Source organism: Polyodon spathula, chromosome 12, assembly GCF_017654505.1.
Source record: "Polyodon spathula isolate WHYD16114869_AA chromosome 12, ASM1765450v1, whole genome shotgun sequence".
Classification (NCBI taxonomy): Eukaryota; Metazoa; Chordata; class Actinopteri; order Acipenseriformes; family Polyodontidae; genus Polyodon; species Polyodon spathula.
The window spans coordinates 9,310,187-9,330,426 of NC_054545.1; the positions used below are offsets into that span (position 1 = coordinate 9,310,187).

The 20,240-nt window shown below is 34.5% G+C and overlaps 1 protein-coding gene across 2 annotated transcripts in view; it reads right to left on the minus strand.

The window, feature by feature from the left end:
* Positions 1-20,240, minus strand: part of LOC121324686 (neuronal PAS domain-containing protein 3-like) — a 231,108-nt gene that overhangs the window by 9,643 nt on the left and 201,225 nt on the right. For both annotated transcript variants that reach the window (XM_041266803.1, XM_041266804.1), the window contains exons 7-8: positions 6,876-6,994; positions 650-843 (exon numbers count right to left, since the gene is read on the minus strand). In XM_041266803.1, coding sequence (XP_041122737.1) covers positions 650-843; positions 6,876-6,994 — 313 coding nt within the window. The remainder of the gene's footprint in view (positions 1-649; positions 844-6,875; positions 6,995-20,240) is intronic.

The window sequence follows — 20,240 nt, forward strand, 5'->3', positions numbered from 1 at the left end:
TCCAACCTCTTTTTTTATATATTATAGAATATACCCTTTGTCTTGCATCCACACATAGATAACAGACATTTGTCAAATTCAGTAAGTTAATAACTTGCAACTTGAAGTTTTGTATTTCCTAAATAAATTCATAATTCAGTAAATAAGAACAAGGGGTATACTGATTTTAAACAGACTTGGTGGGTTTCAGCTACAATGGTATGACTCAGAAAGGTTTTCTTCAAATTATTCTTTTGAAACAGTGTTGTCCTATACATATTAATGTTAAAATATATACATACCAAACAGTTTATTGCAAATGAAGGGACATTTTATGTATGCAAATTGATATATTAACTGCATATCTTAAAAGTGTATATTCAAGTCTTTGCATCTTTGATGCCCATCTGGGAAAAAAAAAAAAAAAAAAAAATCCTAGTAATTTCCATATAGCTAATGCAGTTATATTTTCTTCAGTTTGTTCCATGATTTTTTTTTTTTTTTTTTTTTATAAATCACATATTTAATTTATGACGTGATAATTATACTTCTCCGTTTTTCTCAGCATACTTGGTGTGGGGGAAAAAAATGGAGTTGGTAAAAATATGCGTGTTTATAGACAATTTGTTATTAAAAAGATACAGAATCATTGACAGGACATTTCTCTTACCTATTTTCACAGTAAACAATATTGAGGTCCATATTTACTCGGGTGACGAACATCTGGCAGTCGATTCTAACTTCGTTGATTGTTGGAGGAGGCAAAGCATGGGCAATGACCACCATCCCCATTATCTGAATGGGGACCGTGCGTCCATGAGTCAGGGACAACCTAATCCGTAAGCGTCCAGTTACATGAATAACCTGCAATCAAAGAGAGGACACTTTGTAATGCAGATCTTTCACAAACGTGTTTTCAATCTGCCAGTTGTACAGCTACAAATGTATCCACTGACATCCACTTTTAGATTCAGAACTTTAAAAAGCACAGGAAAATTATGGAATTTGAAAATCATTGGCAACAAACTTTAACAGTGACGGTTAAGTTTCTAGAGGTGTTTAACACTAACATGCCCAATAAAAAGGATTTCACTTACTGTACAACCTTTTTGCTAAATAATGAAAGGAAAGTGATATTTTTTCTTAAATGTCTTAGTTCTACACTGACCTGGTAAAAAACTAGACTCGTATTAATTGTACTGTTTACAACTACAAGTGTTTTTCATGTTCTATGCAAGTGTAAAGGTGGGGTATGCAATATGGTCTGGACAGCACTGAAAAATGGACCTGGTACATATACAATATATGTCTATAAATATAACACAGACTGAATGTTGCAAGTTAAAGGAGAATTTATAATTACATTTGCAAGCCAATAAGCTATAAGTATATTACAATTGCTGGAAAACCATATTAAAGATTTTAATTAAGCAACTGAAGTATTAACTCTAGCAGCAAATGTTTTACCTAGAAAAAATTTGGTAAAGGACTAAAGAACATAACTGCCTATTTTACCTTTAAAGATTTAAAGTAAGCATTCTTTGTAGCTCTACTTTGCCTGAAGAGGGAATTGACTTGATTTGTGCACTGAACTTCCATTTTAATTACTCTGTAAACACAGAGGAAACTTCTATATGAACCTTTCAGCCTGTTAAAATCAGTGACACTGCACTTCAAATGGAGAACTCTAGATCAAGATGAGAAAAGCTTTATTATTATTATTATTATTATTATTATTATTATTATTATTATTATTATTATAATAATAATAATAATAATAATAATAATAATAATAATAATAATAATAATAATAATACATATACTTAATAAATCACCATACGAAGACAGAACTGAAACTATGCCACAGTACCATTCCTTTATTTTAAGCATTATATTGTATCGTTTTATCTTTTAAGAACAAAGGAACCCCCTTCTGTACACCAGACACTGATAGTAAAGGTTTAAGGTCTGTGCCATTTTCTACTCTGTTGAATTTTGATTATTTCCATTTTCCTAATCCCAGAGAGGCAGCACAGTCAATCCGTCATGTAGAAACTTGATTTGAAAGTGGAAACGGCTGGAATCGGTTTCGTTTCACAAACTGGTATTATAACACTATAATCTCTAATAGCAAAATACTTTTATTCTATACTGAATGAATAGTCTTCTTAATCCTATTAAACTGCCTTTTAGAAAGATGGAAAAAGAAAAATAGTGTGGGGAAAATAGATATATTTAACTGCCAGTGAGTTAGCTTGGCACTATAGCAGCAGAATGCAAGTATTTTATTGATTTTATTGTTTGCCCAAGTTTAAAACTAGCTTCTAATAACACTGGTGTATCCGAATGAAATGACATTGAATCAATCAGATCCCTCTTTTATATAGTGGTAATATGGGGATGATATTAGCTATGGGATTTTAATGTCATCAGGTTAATTGTCTTGTCTGAAGTACAGCACCTGAGATAGCAACTGGGTTCCAGAACACCACAATGGGTATTGGTTGTAGCTGACTCAAAGGGAAAGTCCATCTATAAGCCATCAAAACCACTTACTGCAGCGGCTGATTTTCCATGGAGGGAGAGGAAGTTGTTAAGATGTTTAGATTGGCTAAGAGGGGTGGATTTCTTTGAGAACTGTAGGTATCACTGATTTGGCCTGAGGACTGTACTGCAAACAACATATCCATTTTGATGTGAGGGTAACCACTAATTGTTGATGCTCCTCTATCTTGCTGTTAATTGAAGCATGCAAAACTGTGCATTGTATTTTCCATATTTTCCATTTACTAAGGACTACTTTTAAAGGTCATTAGTTCTGATAGTAATTTATAGGTTTTTTTTATTATACAGCTTTTCCTTTGGACAATGATCTTGTATTGTGACTGCCTAGTAGAGTGATGCTAAATTACTGGTAATTGCCTAACAATATTATAATGAGGGGTTAAACATATACCATTGTATTTTAACCTATTTGCAAAACAGGCAGCAGGAATTGTAAAAAATTTAATGTTTAAAAAAATTTAATAAAAATATAAAAATATCTATATATAATATATATATATATATATATATATATATATATATATATATATATATATATATATATATATATATATATATATATATATATATATATATATATATATATATATATATATAATATTTATTTTTTTAAAGAACTACAGCTGGAATGATTACCTTAAAAAAAACAAAAACTTGTGGATGAACAAAATGACTATTATTTTTTGTTTTGACACCTACTTGTTTGTTCGTTTTACAAATGTTGTGTTTTTCAGAAGCACCTGAAAGTTCCACCCTAGTTCAATCAATTTTCCAGGAATAGTTTCTGAATACTTTTGGGACACAGGCTAGCAGATGAAGATGATGCTCTATGATGATATTCTTCCCCAGAGAAGTTACAGACAGTTCAGGAATTGCTGACTCCAGGTTAAAATTTGTGCTGGACATCCAGTTCTTAGAAGAGTGTGACAAACTTGTGTCCTCTGAGCCAGATAATACACCATAAGCTTCAGATCTTCAAATAAACTTCAATTAGCTTTGGAAACAGCACACTGGCCCATAAGTGAGCAGTTGTTTTAAAAATAAATTAAATAAAAACGTTTTCCAAATGTGCAGTTATAAACTCTTATACTCTTATATGTTATAAAATAAACAGAGAAAAAAGAAAATGGAAATAACTGTACTAAAAACAAAAGCACCAGGCATCAAAAGTTAGTTAAAAAAGACATCTTTTTGAAGTAAATGCCACTAAGAGAAATCTAGATCAGATTGCTTCAGGAATGCTCTTGGCAAAAACATCACACACACTGGCTAAACTTTAATATGCTCAAGCTGCTAAATGCAAACTGACACAGCAAGGTTGTGTCAGGCAACACAAAGCAAAAAAAAAAAAAAATAAAAATAGCATATCTCAATTTATTACAAACCAACATAACAAAGGGATCCATTTTTATAATTCATGGTTCGGCACACAATGCACATTCCCTCTGTATGAATATAGAACAGGTATACATAAGAAATAAGATTCATCAGTTCCCAGTGATTCTCAGGAGTGCTTTTGGTATGTGATACAGCACAATAATGACTGAGAACCTTTACATGAGTGCATTAAATGAGATCAGCCCAAGATCTGTTTAAAAAAAGATGGGTTTAAGCTAGAGAAGGAATCTCTTTGATATGACCTCCACAGTAGAACGGTGATGTAAGCATCCACGATGAGATGAGTTCCTGCGCCTCCCTGCCCACTTCAGGCAGCTAATATCTGCACTTGTATGTAATATTTATATAGGTGCATTATGTAACAATAGATTATTTAAAACACAAGTACTGTATTAAGAAGAGTCCTTCTCAGGCAACTAATGTATGCATGTATGGATTTTAATATTTATACTGAGCCAAAACCTCATGTTTATCTGCATGAATATATACTTCCAGGTAGATGTAATAGATCAACAGGACACAAAGCACAAAGACAGAATCAAAATATGATTAGTTAATGCTGTCAAATGGACCTCACAATACTGCATCACACTCCCTTTCTAATCATTGGTTTTTATTCTATAACTCAGATTACACTTTTGATTTTCAGAAATTGCTGCAACACATCACTGTCAGATACAAAAACAGGAAATGAAAACAGCCCGTTTTAACTGTTAGAGTTAATTGTAAAATAAGCCTCCATCAAGGCTCTGATGGCGAGGTTTTTTTTATTATTATTTCCAGCTGACTACTACTGTGTTGAAAAGGATCTGCTTAATGATGTCTGTGACAAAATGGGAATGAACCCAAGCCATACACATCTCCTTTGCTTAGAAAACTCGCATTGCTCACGCACTTCACCTGGCTAAGCAAATGCACTCTTCTGATTTGTTCACCTCTACATTTCTTCTCTATTAATGTTTAGTCAGGGAAAATGTCTACTAATTGAAACAGTCCCAGCAAACACATGCTGATGTAAATCTCCTACTGGGAGGTGCAACATAGTGGCATCCCACATGAGAAGGGCAACAAAGAAACCAGAAGTCATTGCTGACCAGAGACAAGCAGCACCTACGTCTTCTATGGTGCAGAAGGCATTTACACCTGGTGGTGTGAAGCCATGAATAAGGTTTCACCTTATTCAAAAGTAATGGTTCTGTCTGAAAGAGTTAAAATCAAGCTTACAGCACTGCATGCATTACACAACACCTTGAGGGTAATGAGTGGTTCTGTGATGGTCTGGGGGGCAGGGGTGAGGATTATTCTCTCAATTTACAGTAGAAAGCAAGTCAAGGCAAATAGTGATATGAGGCAGTGATGTGGAGGTAAGGGATAGCAATGATGCACCAAACTTATTCTGCATCTTACAGAATCCCAGTGATGGTATTGATCTGCATTACAGGGCCAACGGAAGTCAAATGGACCATATTTATTAATCACTGTTCATGGCTCTTGTCATATTATGTCCTACAAAATTAACTGACATTTGTTGGAACTAAATCAGTTATTATATTTTATGAATTCACAAACTATGCAAGCATATGCAGAAAAAAATGACAAAAAACAACAGCAACAAAGCTTACACAAACTGCCACACCAAAGGTTTAATTAATTTGCTCAACTGGATAATGCTTTCTGTGTCTTGTCTTATTGCCTAACTACTTCGTTGTTGTGTAATGGTTTATCAGTTTTGTCATGGTGACAAGAGTAACAACTGAAATTATTTTTAAAAAATCACAATCTACCAAAATTCTGCTACCCACACTCCATTGTATAATTGGACGGGTAGCTATTATTACTGTTTTTCAGGACACCTTGGGGGGAAAGATAGGTTTAAAGTAATTTTAGTGCATCATAAAAGATTTTAATTTTTTAGTAAAAAGTGCACGGCCAATTTTCTCAAAGCAATAACACAACTTGAACAGTATAAAACTATCAAGAACAAATCCTTCACTTGCTCCAAGCTGCAACTAAGTTATTTCATGGTGCTTTTATTGTAATATGATGGCTAAATAAGTGTTTATTTAATATAGGCCTAAATGCAAAGGCAGTAAGGTGATACAGAGGGCTAAGCGTATTTTGTTAAGATTTTAAATCAATAAGATTTTAGTTGGAAGCTGACTTCCACTGTGATTTGGTTTCTCGGTAATCAGCTGATTAACCTATTTGACTTGTGTGTTTAACCTTCCTACTAAGGTTATAGAAGTTTTACAAAACAGGTCTCCTTAGGGAAAAGAACAGTAAAAAGCAGACTTTTTCAACACTGTTGTGTGGGCATTTTCAATGTTTAATCACATTTTTAGAAACAATACAATAACTTGCCTAGTTTTTTTATATGAGAAGTAAAGCTTAAATTGAATTCTGGGATACGCTCTGTGGGATTTATGTTCTTCCAGGGTATTATGGGTAAAGTCAACAGTGTGAAAAAAAAAAAAAGTGTTGGTTTATGTTTTATTGTGCTTTAATAAATGACTGCCAATCTTCACACTGTTGCACACAATGATTAGTCTGGTGGTCCTTTTTAATAAAAACTGAAGAAGTGAGAAGGTATTTAAACATAAAAAGCTTTTTATACCAAGTATAAAAGCTGAAGAAGACAAGTTTCTTTTAAGCATATGTCGTATGATGGAGGTTTTAAAGTTATGGATTATATTTGAACACATATGACATCAGGTTCACAACCATGAAGATGCCACCCTTAGTTAATTAAGCATGTGATGTAGGTCATTTTATTGCGAAATTGTGTTGCTTGTAACTTCTATTATAAAAGTACCAATATTCAGCACTCTGTGTCAGCTAGACAAGCCACAGCATGGGTGGATTTACACCAAGAGCCCTTTGCATGTTTCAATTACATTACAATGAGCCACAGCTAAAGAGCAGCATCTCCTTACCTTGTATCCAGATGATTTGATGTGGACTCCTCTCTTGGTCAGTGTAGATTTCATTCGTATAAAAAACGAGCGCTCCAGCATATTGTCAGGAGCTAATAAACTGGGGCTGGTGGATTCCACTGTAAACACAAAGAAAAATCCAATGTGGAATTAAAAATAGTCTACTGTATATCAAAATTATACTAACTTCTGATTACATGTATGTTCTACCATAGATGTATAATCAATTGAATTGGTAAGAGAAATGTTATTGATGTCATAAAGTACAACCTTTGATGTGACATTGCAAGGAACCTTCTTGAGTAAGTCAATTACCGGTAAGTAAAACATTTGCTCTAACATTAGGTTTGCATTCCAGAAGACTGAAGCCTGCTGCTGTTAAGTGAGTATATGAAGATAAGAAGCAGGTCGCTTAAAGATGCAGATCTGAATAAACAATGCACGTAAAAGTCAGGACATCACCTTTCCGCGATTATCTTTTTGTGTTATTTTGTTGTTTCTGAGCACTTGAATTAAAAGTCATTTAAAATCTAACTAGTCCTTTATCACTCTAGGGAAAAGCCAAGCTATGTTATATTTAGTCATTTCATTTCTTCTGATTAAATATGAATAACTATGACATTTTTCTCATCATCTAACACAGCAGAATATGCCAACAGCTTTTTAATACACTATATAAGCACAACCCTCAGCTCTAAGACTTTAATTCGCCCCTCTAATCCAATCACATCAACCTTATTTCTCTTATCAGAGATTCCCATTTTGAATTAAGTGAGCTCATTAGTTTTAATCAAAGCCAGAGAGATCAAAACTTACACTTAAATGCTTTAGATCAGAACTGTCACTCAGCCGTGGAGTTCTATTTTACTAAAACACAAGATCAGAGCCCTTTAGAACTTTTTTTTTCAATAGGCATGATGATGGCTTAAAGACGCAGCACGTATTTAAAAAAAAAACATTTTTTACAGACTATACTTTAGGTCATTCCCGTTGAGTATTTTTGGCAATCAATATAAAAAAGAAAATCAAAGTGAAGGCAAATTCTATATCTTCTATCTCACTGGATAATTCTTCAAAGAATTCTGAATTTAACCTTCATATCATGCTGTGAATGCACATACACATACCATCATGTTAGAGTTTACAGCCTTACATGGTATAAAACCAATTTACTAATTATTTTTTTATTTATTTTTTATTTCTTTGTAGTGGCACACATAAACAAATGACTCTCAACAGTAACTTTCAACAGAACAAAAATGGCTGTTGCACCACCCTACCCCATTGGTACATTAATCACAAACAAACATCAATCAGTCTGTTTTAATGATCTAACAGCAGCAGATCTAAATACTCACACACTTTAAACTCTATATTAATCCTGCTGGTCTTTTCCCCTGAGGGTGATTTACACACCACTGTATTAACATCACCAAATTTAGTGGGAATAGGTCCATGTCAGAGTGGGCTAATGAGTGGCAGAGGTATTTCAATCTAAAGCTGGGAAGACCATTAAAAGATATTTCAATGAATTTTTCTGTTTTATCCTTAACATTACCTATTGAGTATTTATGGACAATTTATGGACCTGTTTTTGTGCCACACTTCACTTTGCTACTCCGTTCCTTATTTGTTGGTTTACTTTCAATCTGAATGTCCAAAAACCTTTGAATAAATAAAATAATAATAATATCAGGATTGGAAATGCTCATTAAAAAAGTTATAATTAATAAATCCATTTCTATCAAACTGCAGTTTGCCAATACATGGGGTTTTAATAGTATTGACAACTATTAACAACAGTTTATTATAATAAGATGTTAGTGAGGCTTTACTAGTATAAAGCTTCCTGTCGTTATGTCATGAAGGCCATGGTTACATGTTCTTGTGCTTCTATATTGCTATTGCATTTTAATAGTGATAACCATCTAATATTGTTCAAATAAGTCTTTGCTGTTGACTTTTCTAGACAGATACTTAAAATGTTACCACAGTTTCTGAATACAATTTACCACACTGCAAAACGATGAGTATTATATAAAAAGCTATACCAAGATAACAGAGAAAGCAACACCATATCTAAATGTAGCTGACAGAATACATAAGACGTCAAGTTTAAGCATCACGAAGCCTCATTAAGTCTGGGTGGGGGTTCTATTTTGTTTTTAGTTTTTATACATTTTATTTAAACATTCGTTGGCCAAAATATAAACCCGTTCACATTTTTCCACTTGCACAGTAATAGATTGTGCTGCTGGTAACTGCAGTGAATGCAACAACAAATCTAATACTAGCGTCAGGATCAGTAAAAATAGCTTCATGTCCGAGCTAGGCAAACTGCTTCTGAAACAAATCATATTCCCTTGTATTTTAAATCAGCATGCCAAAGTTTTCTGCCAATTTGCAACAGAAATATGTCTGAAACAGATGCACTCCTTAAGGGTATTTCTAGTGACCTTAGTAATAACATTTGGTCTGCAATATCTCACACACAGTGATTGGCATATATAAAATCTGACCTAGGTGTACAATTATCCAAAACTGGCACTTTCCAAATATCCTGTGAAATTTGTAGTGTGCCAATCTGAAAACATATTGTCCAGTTTTCTGACACTGTCCTTATAGCAGTCTGACATTTTCTAGTTTTAAACATGTATTTTCTTATGGCCAGTTTCATGATATTGTCAATGTTTAAAATATATATCAATTGGTGTCTTTAGAAAAGCTAATTGTCCCCTGTTAAAGCATGTTTCTATTTACGCTGTGCAGGTTAGCACAGACTACTTCAGATATCCCATTATTGTCAACACTAAGAGCAGATTATAGCAACAGCAATACAGTAAAAATTTTAGATGTAATGTAATTATGGAAAAAAAAGCAATTACAAAGATGCTGAATGTCTTGCAATAGTGACGTCTTTAGCAGCATCAAAATGGTGATTGCAATCAAGCATGGTCTGGAGCATTCAAATTCTGAGACAGACACAGTTTTAACCTCAGAATACAGTCATGCGTGATTTTTTAAAATGTATTTTTATTTCTTTATTTAAGTATCATCTTTGCAGACATATATTCTCGTTCATTCCATGTATGACTAGCATGAGTCAGGGCACAGTGGGATGCAAACTGTACCCAAACTGTTAGTCAGTGAGGATGGACATCCTGCCTTTCATTTTTCAAATTTCATTCTCTCTAATTTTGTCAACCAGACACAAACCCAACTGGCAAGAGTTTTAAACAGACCGGGGTTTATCTGCTGCTTAAGTTACATACTTTTACCACACAGCAATGAAACAGGTTTTGGTAAAAGTTACTCATGAGAAACAGAATGACAGTAGTGATGCTATGGGTTCATGAGGTACCGATACCAATGAGGTGAATGGGGGTATCCAAAAATCTTGTTGACCATCTCCTGGTGTCCCTGCCTGCCATTTGCTTTGTATAGCAGTGGATTGTTGTTCCATAGCCAGCACACAAGCAGGTCATGTATCTGCATAGACTTTACATAAATACCTACAGCAATTAAAATCACAACTTTTAATGCCGCCACTAAAAACTGTTGTGTGGTATTTAAAGAGTGTGTCACAGTGTTGTAGTCGCAGTTCCAAACAATATATACAAATATTTGTTATATAATAAAAACACAAACAAACATTTTTGTTTTTCCAGGCGTACATGTGCTCAAAGCTCTATACTGTAACTGTCAGGGTTTATATAGCTATGGTATTGTCAGATTTTATGAATGGGAATTTAGAAATCTACCTACTAAAGTATGACCAAGGGGACATTTTGATTAGAACTGGTGCTAGCCTAGCGTACTGAAAAGCAGTAAAACATCACCACTTAGTGAATTCAGTGTTTGCAGTGATTGCTCCATTAAAGACTCTGCAGTCAAGCACAGTGAGATACTGCTTGGGAAGAAAGACTAGCACTTCTGAGGCAATGATCTTTGAGTAAATACCAGCTTGCTGCAATGTAGCACAATCTGCTCCTGCTTATTTAAAAAAAAAAAAAAAAAATACAAAAATTGCACTCAGCGAAGGATAATTCAGTCTCACATTGTAAAAATGAAACATTTTCTAAGCAAATCCTGCTGAAAATTGGACTAGTGGAGTATACATTATATTGAGTGGGCCCTTGGTCCTGGAGGAGGTAGATGAAGACAGCAGAATCATTGCCCATTCATTGCTGAAATGGGGTTCATGTCCAGGTGGAATAATCTGATACAAACCTTTTCAGTTTGTTGATTTAATAGTCTGAAATCAGACATCCATTTGTTCTCTGAAGGATAAATGATACAAAACTGTTCTCAGCTATAACTAGTATACAGTATAGTGTAAATAAATGAAACATTTGCATGTGCTTTTATTCTAATGTTTATAAAATATCAATCTTTCTAAAAAGAAAATGCAAATACAAAAAAAATGTGTTTTCTCCACCTAATGTCTAGGTCACTTTGTGTCAGGACATAATATTAGGGAAAATCACTATATATTAATATATTATTATGACAGCAAACACTGGCCTACACACAGCACCCCAGTTTATCCCAAACAGAACAGCAGGCCAAGGGAACCAGTCCAGCACCACTTTGCAGTGTTGTAAAGAGTATTGTATAAACTATAGTATTGTATTGAGATAAACACCATAGTACTGCACATAAGTGGTAGAGAAAAGGTGTGATATACTCCTAACAAGTGGACTGGACCAAATCAATACCAGCAGAAACTCACTAGTAGAGATCCCATTGCTTCCTTGATAGTTGGAACGATGCAGTCAAACATAGTTTCTCCAAGTTTCTTATACCTAAGCATCTGATGAAAAATATGTGTTCATGGATCCCTTGCTCCACAGAACTGTTAAGTACCCTATATATTTTTTTATAACTTTGTTAGAGTAACAACTTACACTGGCTCTTTCCTGTATAACTGCTTCTGAGTATTGTGATGCTATTTTCAAATGATTGTACAAATTGTGTGATACAAGACATGACAGGACATTTCAGTGATCAAATATACAACATATTTTTTGTATGTGTAGATACTGTATTGTTACTGGCACACATTTTATATGTGACCAAATGTGATGTGACCAAATCATACTGTACACTGGGCATTTGAACAGTGTTAACGCTGAGTTTTTTAGAACCTATATTCAATTACAACAAATAAGTCCTTTGAGCAGTCAGTAACGGTGTTTTCTATTAAAAAGTCATGTTCAATCTTCTGTGTTGATAGAACAGAACCGCTAACACTTGAAACATTGTACATGTTCCATAAGGTCAATAGTTATTACGTGGAACAAAATACCTTTCTATCTTTCACAGTGTTTAGGGTGTTTTGCAGTCTTCCAATAAACTTTTTAATTTAAGAAAACGCTCAATACCGCAGATGATGTATAGATTCCCATTTCTGTTCTAATCTTCAGAGGCCTGCATCGGCAAAAAAATATATTTATGGACATAAAATTAATTCCATATTGAAGCACAGGATTCAGAATGCCACATTCTAAATTATAATAATGGCATTTAAAAAAAAAAAAATCCTCATAGGATAGTTTTTAAACAATAGTTTTTTATTTAGAAATCTGCATTCCCCTAAATGTGGAGCCTTTGGTGCAGATTTGAGTTTTATGTAACAGAATAATGGATTTTGTTACGGTATGGGCTTTATACATTATAATAAATATGTACACATTTTCATTTTTATCAATATGGCTCACTTACTAAACATCCAAATTGTTGCAGACATTTTTTCTGTAACAAATTAAATCCATCATGGGAGAGTCTTCTAAATTATGTAGCCTTCCTTGCAAAAAAGCAAATTAATGCAACCCCCCCCCCCAAAAAAAAACCAAACATCAACCACCTCAGAGAAAAAACTACAGTTTTAATCAGCAGGATATTATAATATTTATACACTGAAATGACTGTAATGAAACTAGTAATGATATGTTGCTTTATGTGACTAGCTTAATATAAAATAAACTGAAAGCAAATGATTTTCAATAACTTGAACACGTAAAACTGGTGTACAATAATTGGAGAGAACCAATGGATTTCTTTTTCTACTGTTCATTCCACTATCCACAGTATAATTTAATACTTTCGTTTTTTTTGTCGTCAAGTTCGAAGGCTTGAGCTTAACAAAAAAGCCCTATTTTACTTTTTTGTACTTTGTAATGCTAATGCTATATTTTTTATTTTATTTTTTATTACAAATCTACGTAGGCATAATGAATCTGAGCTCTACACTCTGTAACACCGAGCAGTGTTATAGTCAAGAGAATTAGCAGTAATATATTTTGAACCTGTTCACTCAAATGCTAATGTGTATACATCTTGTTGTCAGTACTGATCTCCTGACTTGTGCAGCAATCAAACGAATGGTGGAGTATTTGCTGTCACACAAGCTGTGACCATTACTTTAATTATATACCATAAAAAAAACCTTTTCTAATGATCAACTCTTCTCACAAATGGGTACTGGCTCACCCTTTTGTCCTTGAAAAAAAAAAAAAAGCTGCAACAGATGATTTCGATTCAAATTTAAAACATTTGCACGGACACTTCTTTCAAGAGGTAACACATATTACCTCATGCATAATATTACAAGCAAGCCGAGGTATAATTAGAATTACACAAATGTTCATATCTATGTTTGCATTTATGCTAAATGATAGGATTAAACACTAGAATTAAAACCCAGTGAGCACAAAACAGTACATTTAACATCCCTTCCATATTACAGAGTCATTTTGACATGTCAAAGTAAATTGCTAGGCTCTGAAGTAAAATCCATACAAATGGAACAACAAATATAAACATGGTGAATTTTAAAAAGTGAATTATGGAGCTCAACTCTTCTCAGATGTACTTTCTTTCCATTATATATATATATTGGCTTGCTCAGAAGTGTTTCTTGGAACTGTTTCATAAAATGAACACATTAATTTTAAACTGTTTTAACAACTGTTTTCCCACAAATTAACTATATATATATTATATTATATCATAATATATATATATATATATATATATATATATATATAGTTTAAAGTTTTTTAAAGTTTTGCAAGCTAGGAATTCACCAGTTTAAGATTTTAAATATGAAGGTCATTCTCAAAAGTTTGGATATGCAACACCCTTTTATACAGTATTAATGAGCCTGTATTCTTCTCAGCCACTCATAAGAAAACAATATTAGATTTCCTATTTCAGTGATATCCTTCACTAGAATGTCCTTTACACTACATTCACACATAGCATCTAACAAATAATTGGACCTTGTAGTGTCCCTGCTGTCAAAGCTGGCGATTAGACCAGTCCTGCAGACTATGATCATGTCAGTGAAGCGATGATCTACTGATCTATCGGCAGTGCAAATGAGGCTTCACAGTGTAGGACATGTAGGGTATGCTGCCGGTTTCACTGCATTCATCCTGCTTTGAAGGTCTGCCATTGTATTCCTAACAACACAGACAGGTGTTGAGAAATAAGTTTATTTTAACCCCCAAGTGGAAAATTTATCAAACTAATGTCAATTCCTTATTGGCAATTATGCAACTCAGGTTGTCTTCAAAAGAAGATTAACAATGATACTGGTATTGTTCAGGGGTAGTCCCTTACCCATCACAGGACTTTAACTCTAGACCCAGGAAGGGCTGAAGAGAGAGACAAGACTGAAGAATCGGGTGACATCCAAGGTCACAGATACAGGGAACTCGCATTCCAATACATTCACGTACCTTTAACCTGTCTCTTTAATACAGTGCAGTCTGTTTATAAGAATCACATCCGTCACAGGTGTTTTGATTCTTATAAGCAGTTGATTCTTAAAAGCGGACTGACTGATATGATTACTGTGGAGCAATATCAAACTTAGTATAAGAATTATAAGAGCTTGTTCCCTGGCTTGGGTTGACCACTAGATATCACGAGTTCCCACATGTATGCACACCCATGAAAAACCCACAGCTGCTTTTCCTTAACGAATTATGGATAATAGTCAATTGGTTAACTGCTTGTTAAAATTAATGACACCTCAATAGAAATGGCTTAGCCGATAGCTTTGTGATGGGGGTATAGAGGCGTAACGAAGCAGAAGTAACAAAAAGAAACCAAAACGCGAGTAAGAGATCTAGTGTTTGTTCCACATGAACTACTGTTTAGTTAGTGCTCCAGCTGAGAGCTAGGTTTATTTTGTTTGTTTTATTAGCGGTTGTTTTGCCACCGAAGTGTAAGAAAAATAAAACCAACACCGGTTTAAAACTGTAATCAAAACTCCAGCCTGATAATTTACACTATCCTCAGCCACTCTGTCACATTACAATTAGCAAACGGGTGCCATCAGCAGTTTAAATACAGTATACAGATGTCAATGATGCTAAATCAATGAGGACTATATATCAAAACAAGTCCTTGTGGGTAAGAAGATTGTTATATGATTACGATTATGTTTACATAAGGCTGCAGAATCCTATTTTACTACAGTATACTTGAGAAGCGATCACCTCATGAGGGTGCCTAGTTTAACTGTCATGTGATGTTAAGTGTAATGGCCTTTGAATTAAAATTATATTACAGTACAGTATTTTACTGCCAGGGCTACCACGGTATTTAAGCATCTATGGCTTACTTATTTTCTGCGGCATTGGAAATCTCAGTTTTTCATTAAGCGGAGATGCAAAGCTCTGCAATCCCCACATATCCTAATCTTCCTCCTCCTCACCATGCCGCACCACAATCCCACTTGCTCTACATGCATATCACACAATAACATTGCATGAACAGTATTCACTTTATTGAAACAAATTTTCATTAACAGAGAACACAAAAAAATCCAAACCTGCACAATGCAGTAGCGTAGTCACATTTGATTACAATGCAGTGTTTCTTGCATCTTTGCATTATCCACACTGCCTACATGCCTAATCACATGAGGTGTGATCAAATTTAAATTAAAAAAACAGCTTTATTGGCTGTACACGTCATTGCACTTGATAAAGTACCATATTAGATGTAGTCAGTTTGCCCAGAAATGATTCTAATAAGCGGATTCCTTGATTCTTACAAGCAGATTATTTTACATTGGTTCGTATAGGAATGATTTAGTCCCAGTGGTTTTGATCACTATATGCTGTTGATTCTTATATCAGTGATTCTTATAAACGGGCTGTACTGTATAAGAGATTCTGAACTAAAAGAACCTGAATGTATTCTTATTGGAGTTAAAAACCTGAGCCAGATGGTCACTCAACTGGTGTAGCTTCAAGTTCATTCACCTTTCTCTGTTCCTGGACAACTAGGAATACCTTTTGTCAGGGAGTCCCTTCCCGCCCATTGAGAAAGAAATGCTTCACAAGTTTCTCAGAGTGTAAATTGCTCCTAGAACTAAAACCTATTACAGGCACTCACTGAAACTGCTCAGCCTCCTGATTGTCAGCTTGACCCAAAGGATTAGTGCAACTTAAAACACATTTTTCATTCTCCTCACAGTAGCACCTAGTTGTAGAGTTGGAACCCTGTGAACAACAATAATCAATACACTTGTCTTATTGTGAGGATTTTTTAATATTATTTTCCTCTCTGGTCAGAATATACCTAGAAACACAAAAGTATTTCCCAGCTGATAATACAACTCAGCTTGTCTGGCAGGGGGATGTGAACTCACAAAATGCTGATGCAGAGGTTCAATACACCTGCACACAGGTTCTTGCAGAACACAACAATCTATGCATATGTATGTAACCCCTTCTAGAATACTGAAGTCTGGAATTGCCAGAATATTGCTCTTTGAGAGTAAAGGTTATCGTGTTGTCAGCTGTGGTCTCTCGCTTATTTCTGGTAAATCCTCAGAGTGCATAACTAATGGCAAGATAACCTTTGTCCCATCTTAAATCTTATATCTGGCACAGCAGAGGGACACATAGTACATCTATTATTAATATGGAAATCAGGGTGAAATTGCAACAACTTCACAAATTTTATCTGCAAAGGGTTTATCTGGTCTTATGTTGATTCAGAGAAATGGTTACATACCAAGAGTGGAGATGTCAACAGAAGATAAAAGCATTTTTTTAAAGAATTTATTATATATATTTTCAAAAATGTTGGATTGAAAACACTGGAGGCTCAGTCTGCTGCCTGTCTGCAGGGTAGGTGAATCACTGGCAGCTGAAGTGCAAGCTCCCATAGAGAATGCCAGTTACCCTGGCCTGAAGGGACCATTCTCGAGGGACTGAAGAAGCAGTGACTATTAACTTTTCCAAAAAAAAAAAAAAAAAAAAAAAACAATTTCCTGGCCTCCTGCCAAAGAAATGGTGATGTTGATATTTTAATGCTTGCAAATATTCACTGGGCTGAAACCTCCACAAATATATACACCCAAACTGTCATGAAATGTCTTCCCATGACTACTGATATATGTAAGCCTGTTTTGGTTATGCTGTGCTGTACTAAGCCCAGATAAAAACATGTTAAGCATTCTTTAATACAAAACATGCAGCTTAATGTTTCTTTCTGTATCCGATTTTTTTTGGCATTATAACAATGGGCAGAGTCGAGCACGGGTTGTCCTGTCTGTCCTGTCAAAGCGCGGCTGTAATTTTCAGCAAAGCAGTGAACTAGGGAGAGCATTATCATTAGAAATCAGCCAGAACAGGGATATAAAACAGAATAGCAATAACAATTGTCAGAGAGCTGACTGCAGTCAAAACTAATAATCGCGAGTTCAAAGATAAATGCTGACACTGCAGTCATCGCGCAGCAGCTATTAGTGCCTTATGAAAGCAAAGAACAGAAAATTTAGACATTCTAATTATTTTGTTTCATTAATATCACATTTTAATTGGTTAAGGTATTTGCATAGTTGAATATACTACTGTCAATCTTAGCATGGTACTGTAGGTCTACAGGCATGTAAATCAAGGCACTACATGTTTGGTTTCCTTACTGATAGTATGTTATACTATTAGAGGACATTAAAGAATTCATACATCTTCCTTTTCTCAAAGTTGATTTCTATAAAGGCTTATTGAAATATGTATTGGTTAACAACAAAGGCTGAAAGCCAGCTGCTACTGAGGGAAACACACATAAAATGTTATTTTTTCTTTGCTGCATGATACATTAGTGCTGAACGTGTAGGTGGAAAATTAGGTCTGAATATACCAGTACAGGATATAATTACTCTTTGATTACATGCCATTATTTGTTAACAAAACAAGGCTCAAGAGAAAGTATCAAAGTGACAAAACAAGAAAAGCAAACTAGAAGCTGGATGAAATAGTTTCTTACAATGCAGACTTTTCCCAATTGATTTTTTACAGAGAAAAACAAATATCAATTAGATCTCAATTTCATTTTTTAAATTGGCTTTGGTGCACAGGTCTAGTGATAATGGTATGCATGACTCAATACATGGCAAACACTTTCATTCTTGCAACAGAACGTTTTTACCGGTTTTGCTCATTAGTTAAAGCAGGCGGGGCTGAACAGAAATATCACCATAAACAAAGCCTATATAAATATAGCCATTAATTGTGATTAATGATTAGCTAATAAAAGTGTTCTAAGCTGCCTACTGTTAAAAATATTAATATGAAAACAACCTTATGTAATAAATATATGAGTAAAGGTTCTCCGCACTGGTATAGTATATGTTGGGTTTTATTGCCTAACCTGTATTGGTTCACCAATACAATGGATCTGGTTTTAATGAATGTATTGCTGTTGCCATTTAATAGCCAAAAAATAATAATTGAGAGAGAGAGAATCAATTTTGTGATGCTGCTCTTTTCACATATAGGGTAAAACAATGTAATCCAATCACTGAACCGGCCACTCTAACTCAGTTAGGATAGAATTTGTGAGACTATTTAAAATATGAAAGTTAATAAACATGGATTGGTAGGATACAAGTACTGTTTGGAGTGCAATCAACAACAAATTTAAAGTTTTATAACCCAAAGCTGAAAATTGTGTTGTTGCTCTGTATTTTGATAATTTATTATCTATCTGACAGTTTTCAAAATGTAAAGTTTGTATTTGGAGAAATAAGGAAGACATATGTACCTGTCACATCAGAAACAAACTTACATATGCTGGCTTGAGATGGTTTGCTATAATGCACTATGTAAATAAACCTATGTATTGTCAAATACTCGAGTGCTACATTATTCTGACAAATCTATTAGCCTGGAACAAAGAAGAATGAGGGGGAGCATGACTGAAGTCTTAAAATCTTAAAAGCAGTTGGCATTGTTAACCCAAACCAATACTTGGGCTATCTAATCATGTTGTTGAGGCAGAAGCATCTAGATCCATTAAGATGCAACTTGACACAGTTCTGAGATCAATCAACTACTAGGAACTAGACAAGTTTAGATGGGTCAAATGACATCTCTTTTGTCATTTTTCTTTTGTTCTCTTGTTGTAAACTGACGCAGTGGGTTTTATTTAAAAAAAAAATCTATTACAGCTGCAGGTCTTAATACTACCACTACTGTCACCCTTTCCTACCACAGACCTCTTGCTCTGTTCTGCACTTATTGCAGTACATTGTAATTCTGGCTGACTCTGAAGAGCCAAAGATGCCGACATTAACCCTTATTTTTCCCTCAGTGAGCTCGGCCAGGCGCCGATTGAAACACTGATTCCAATTCACTTTATTTCCTTCAAATAAAGCCTTTTTTTTTGTTTGTTGTTTTATAAGGAAGTGGAATTTGAAATGTCTGTAACATGGCAACAGCCTGGACAGGCGTTTACGGGATGCTATTGGGTATATCAATGTTGATCCATGTGTCTGTCTGAAGGGCCATTTACATAATTCACCAGCACTGTAAGCAAACCTTGGTTTTGTGTTTTGCATCATTGATTAAATGTAAACTTTGCTTTACTTTGTAAATATGGAGGTCTTTCTCATTACAAAATTACCTTTTTTTATTTGTTTATTTTACCCCATTGCAAATGAAATAACTAAGTCCAACGTTATCCATGGTAACCAGCTGTTTGGGGTGGTTAAAACATATCCAATAAATATATTAATATCTTAAACAAGATCGGTTAATCTACTATACACTTTAATTTCTGAAAAATACAATTATCTTTAACATTGGAAAACAAATGCCATGCCCAGATAAAATATGTGATACAAAAAGGAATACGTTAAATAGGATAGAGAAAAACCCTTGAACATTATACCAAAAAACCCTCACCAACCGTATGATGACCGACAGACAGAACTTACTAAATAATTTGAGTCCCCCTTTCCTCAATCACACTTCTTTCCTTTAATCAACTTGCAGGAGTCGCACTAAACTACACCGGGGCCTTTGGGTTGCAGATGGCTGCTTTACTCAAAATGTT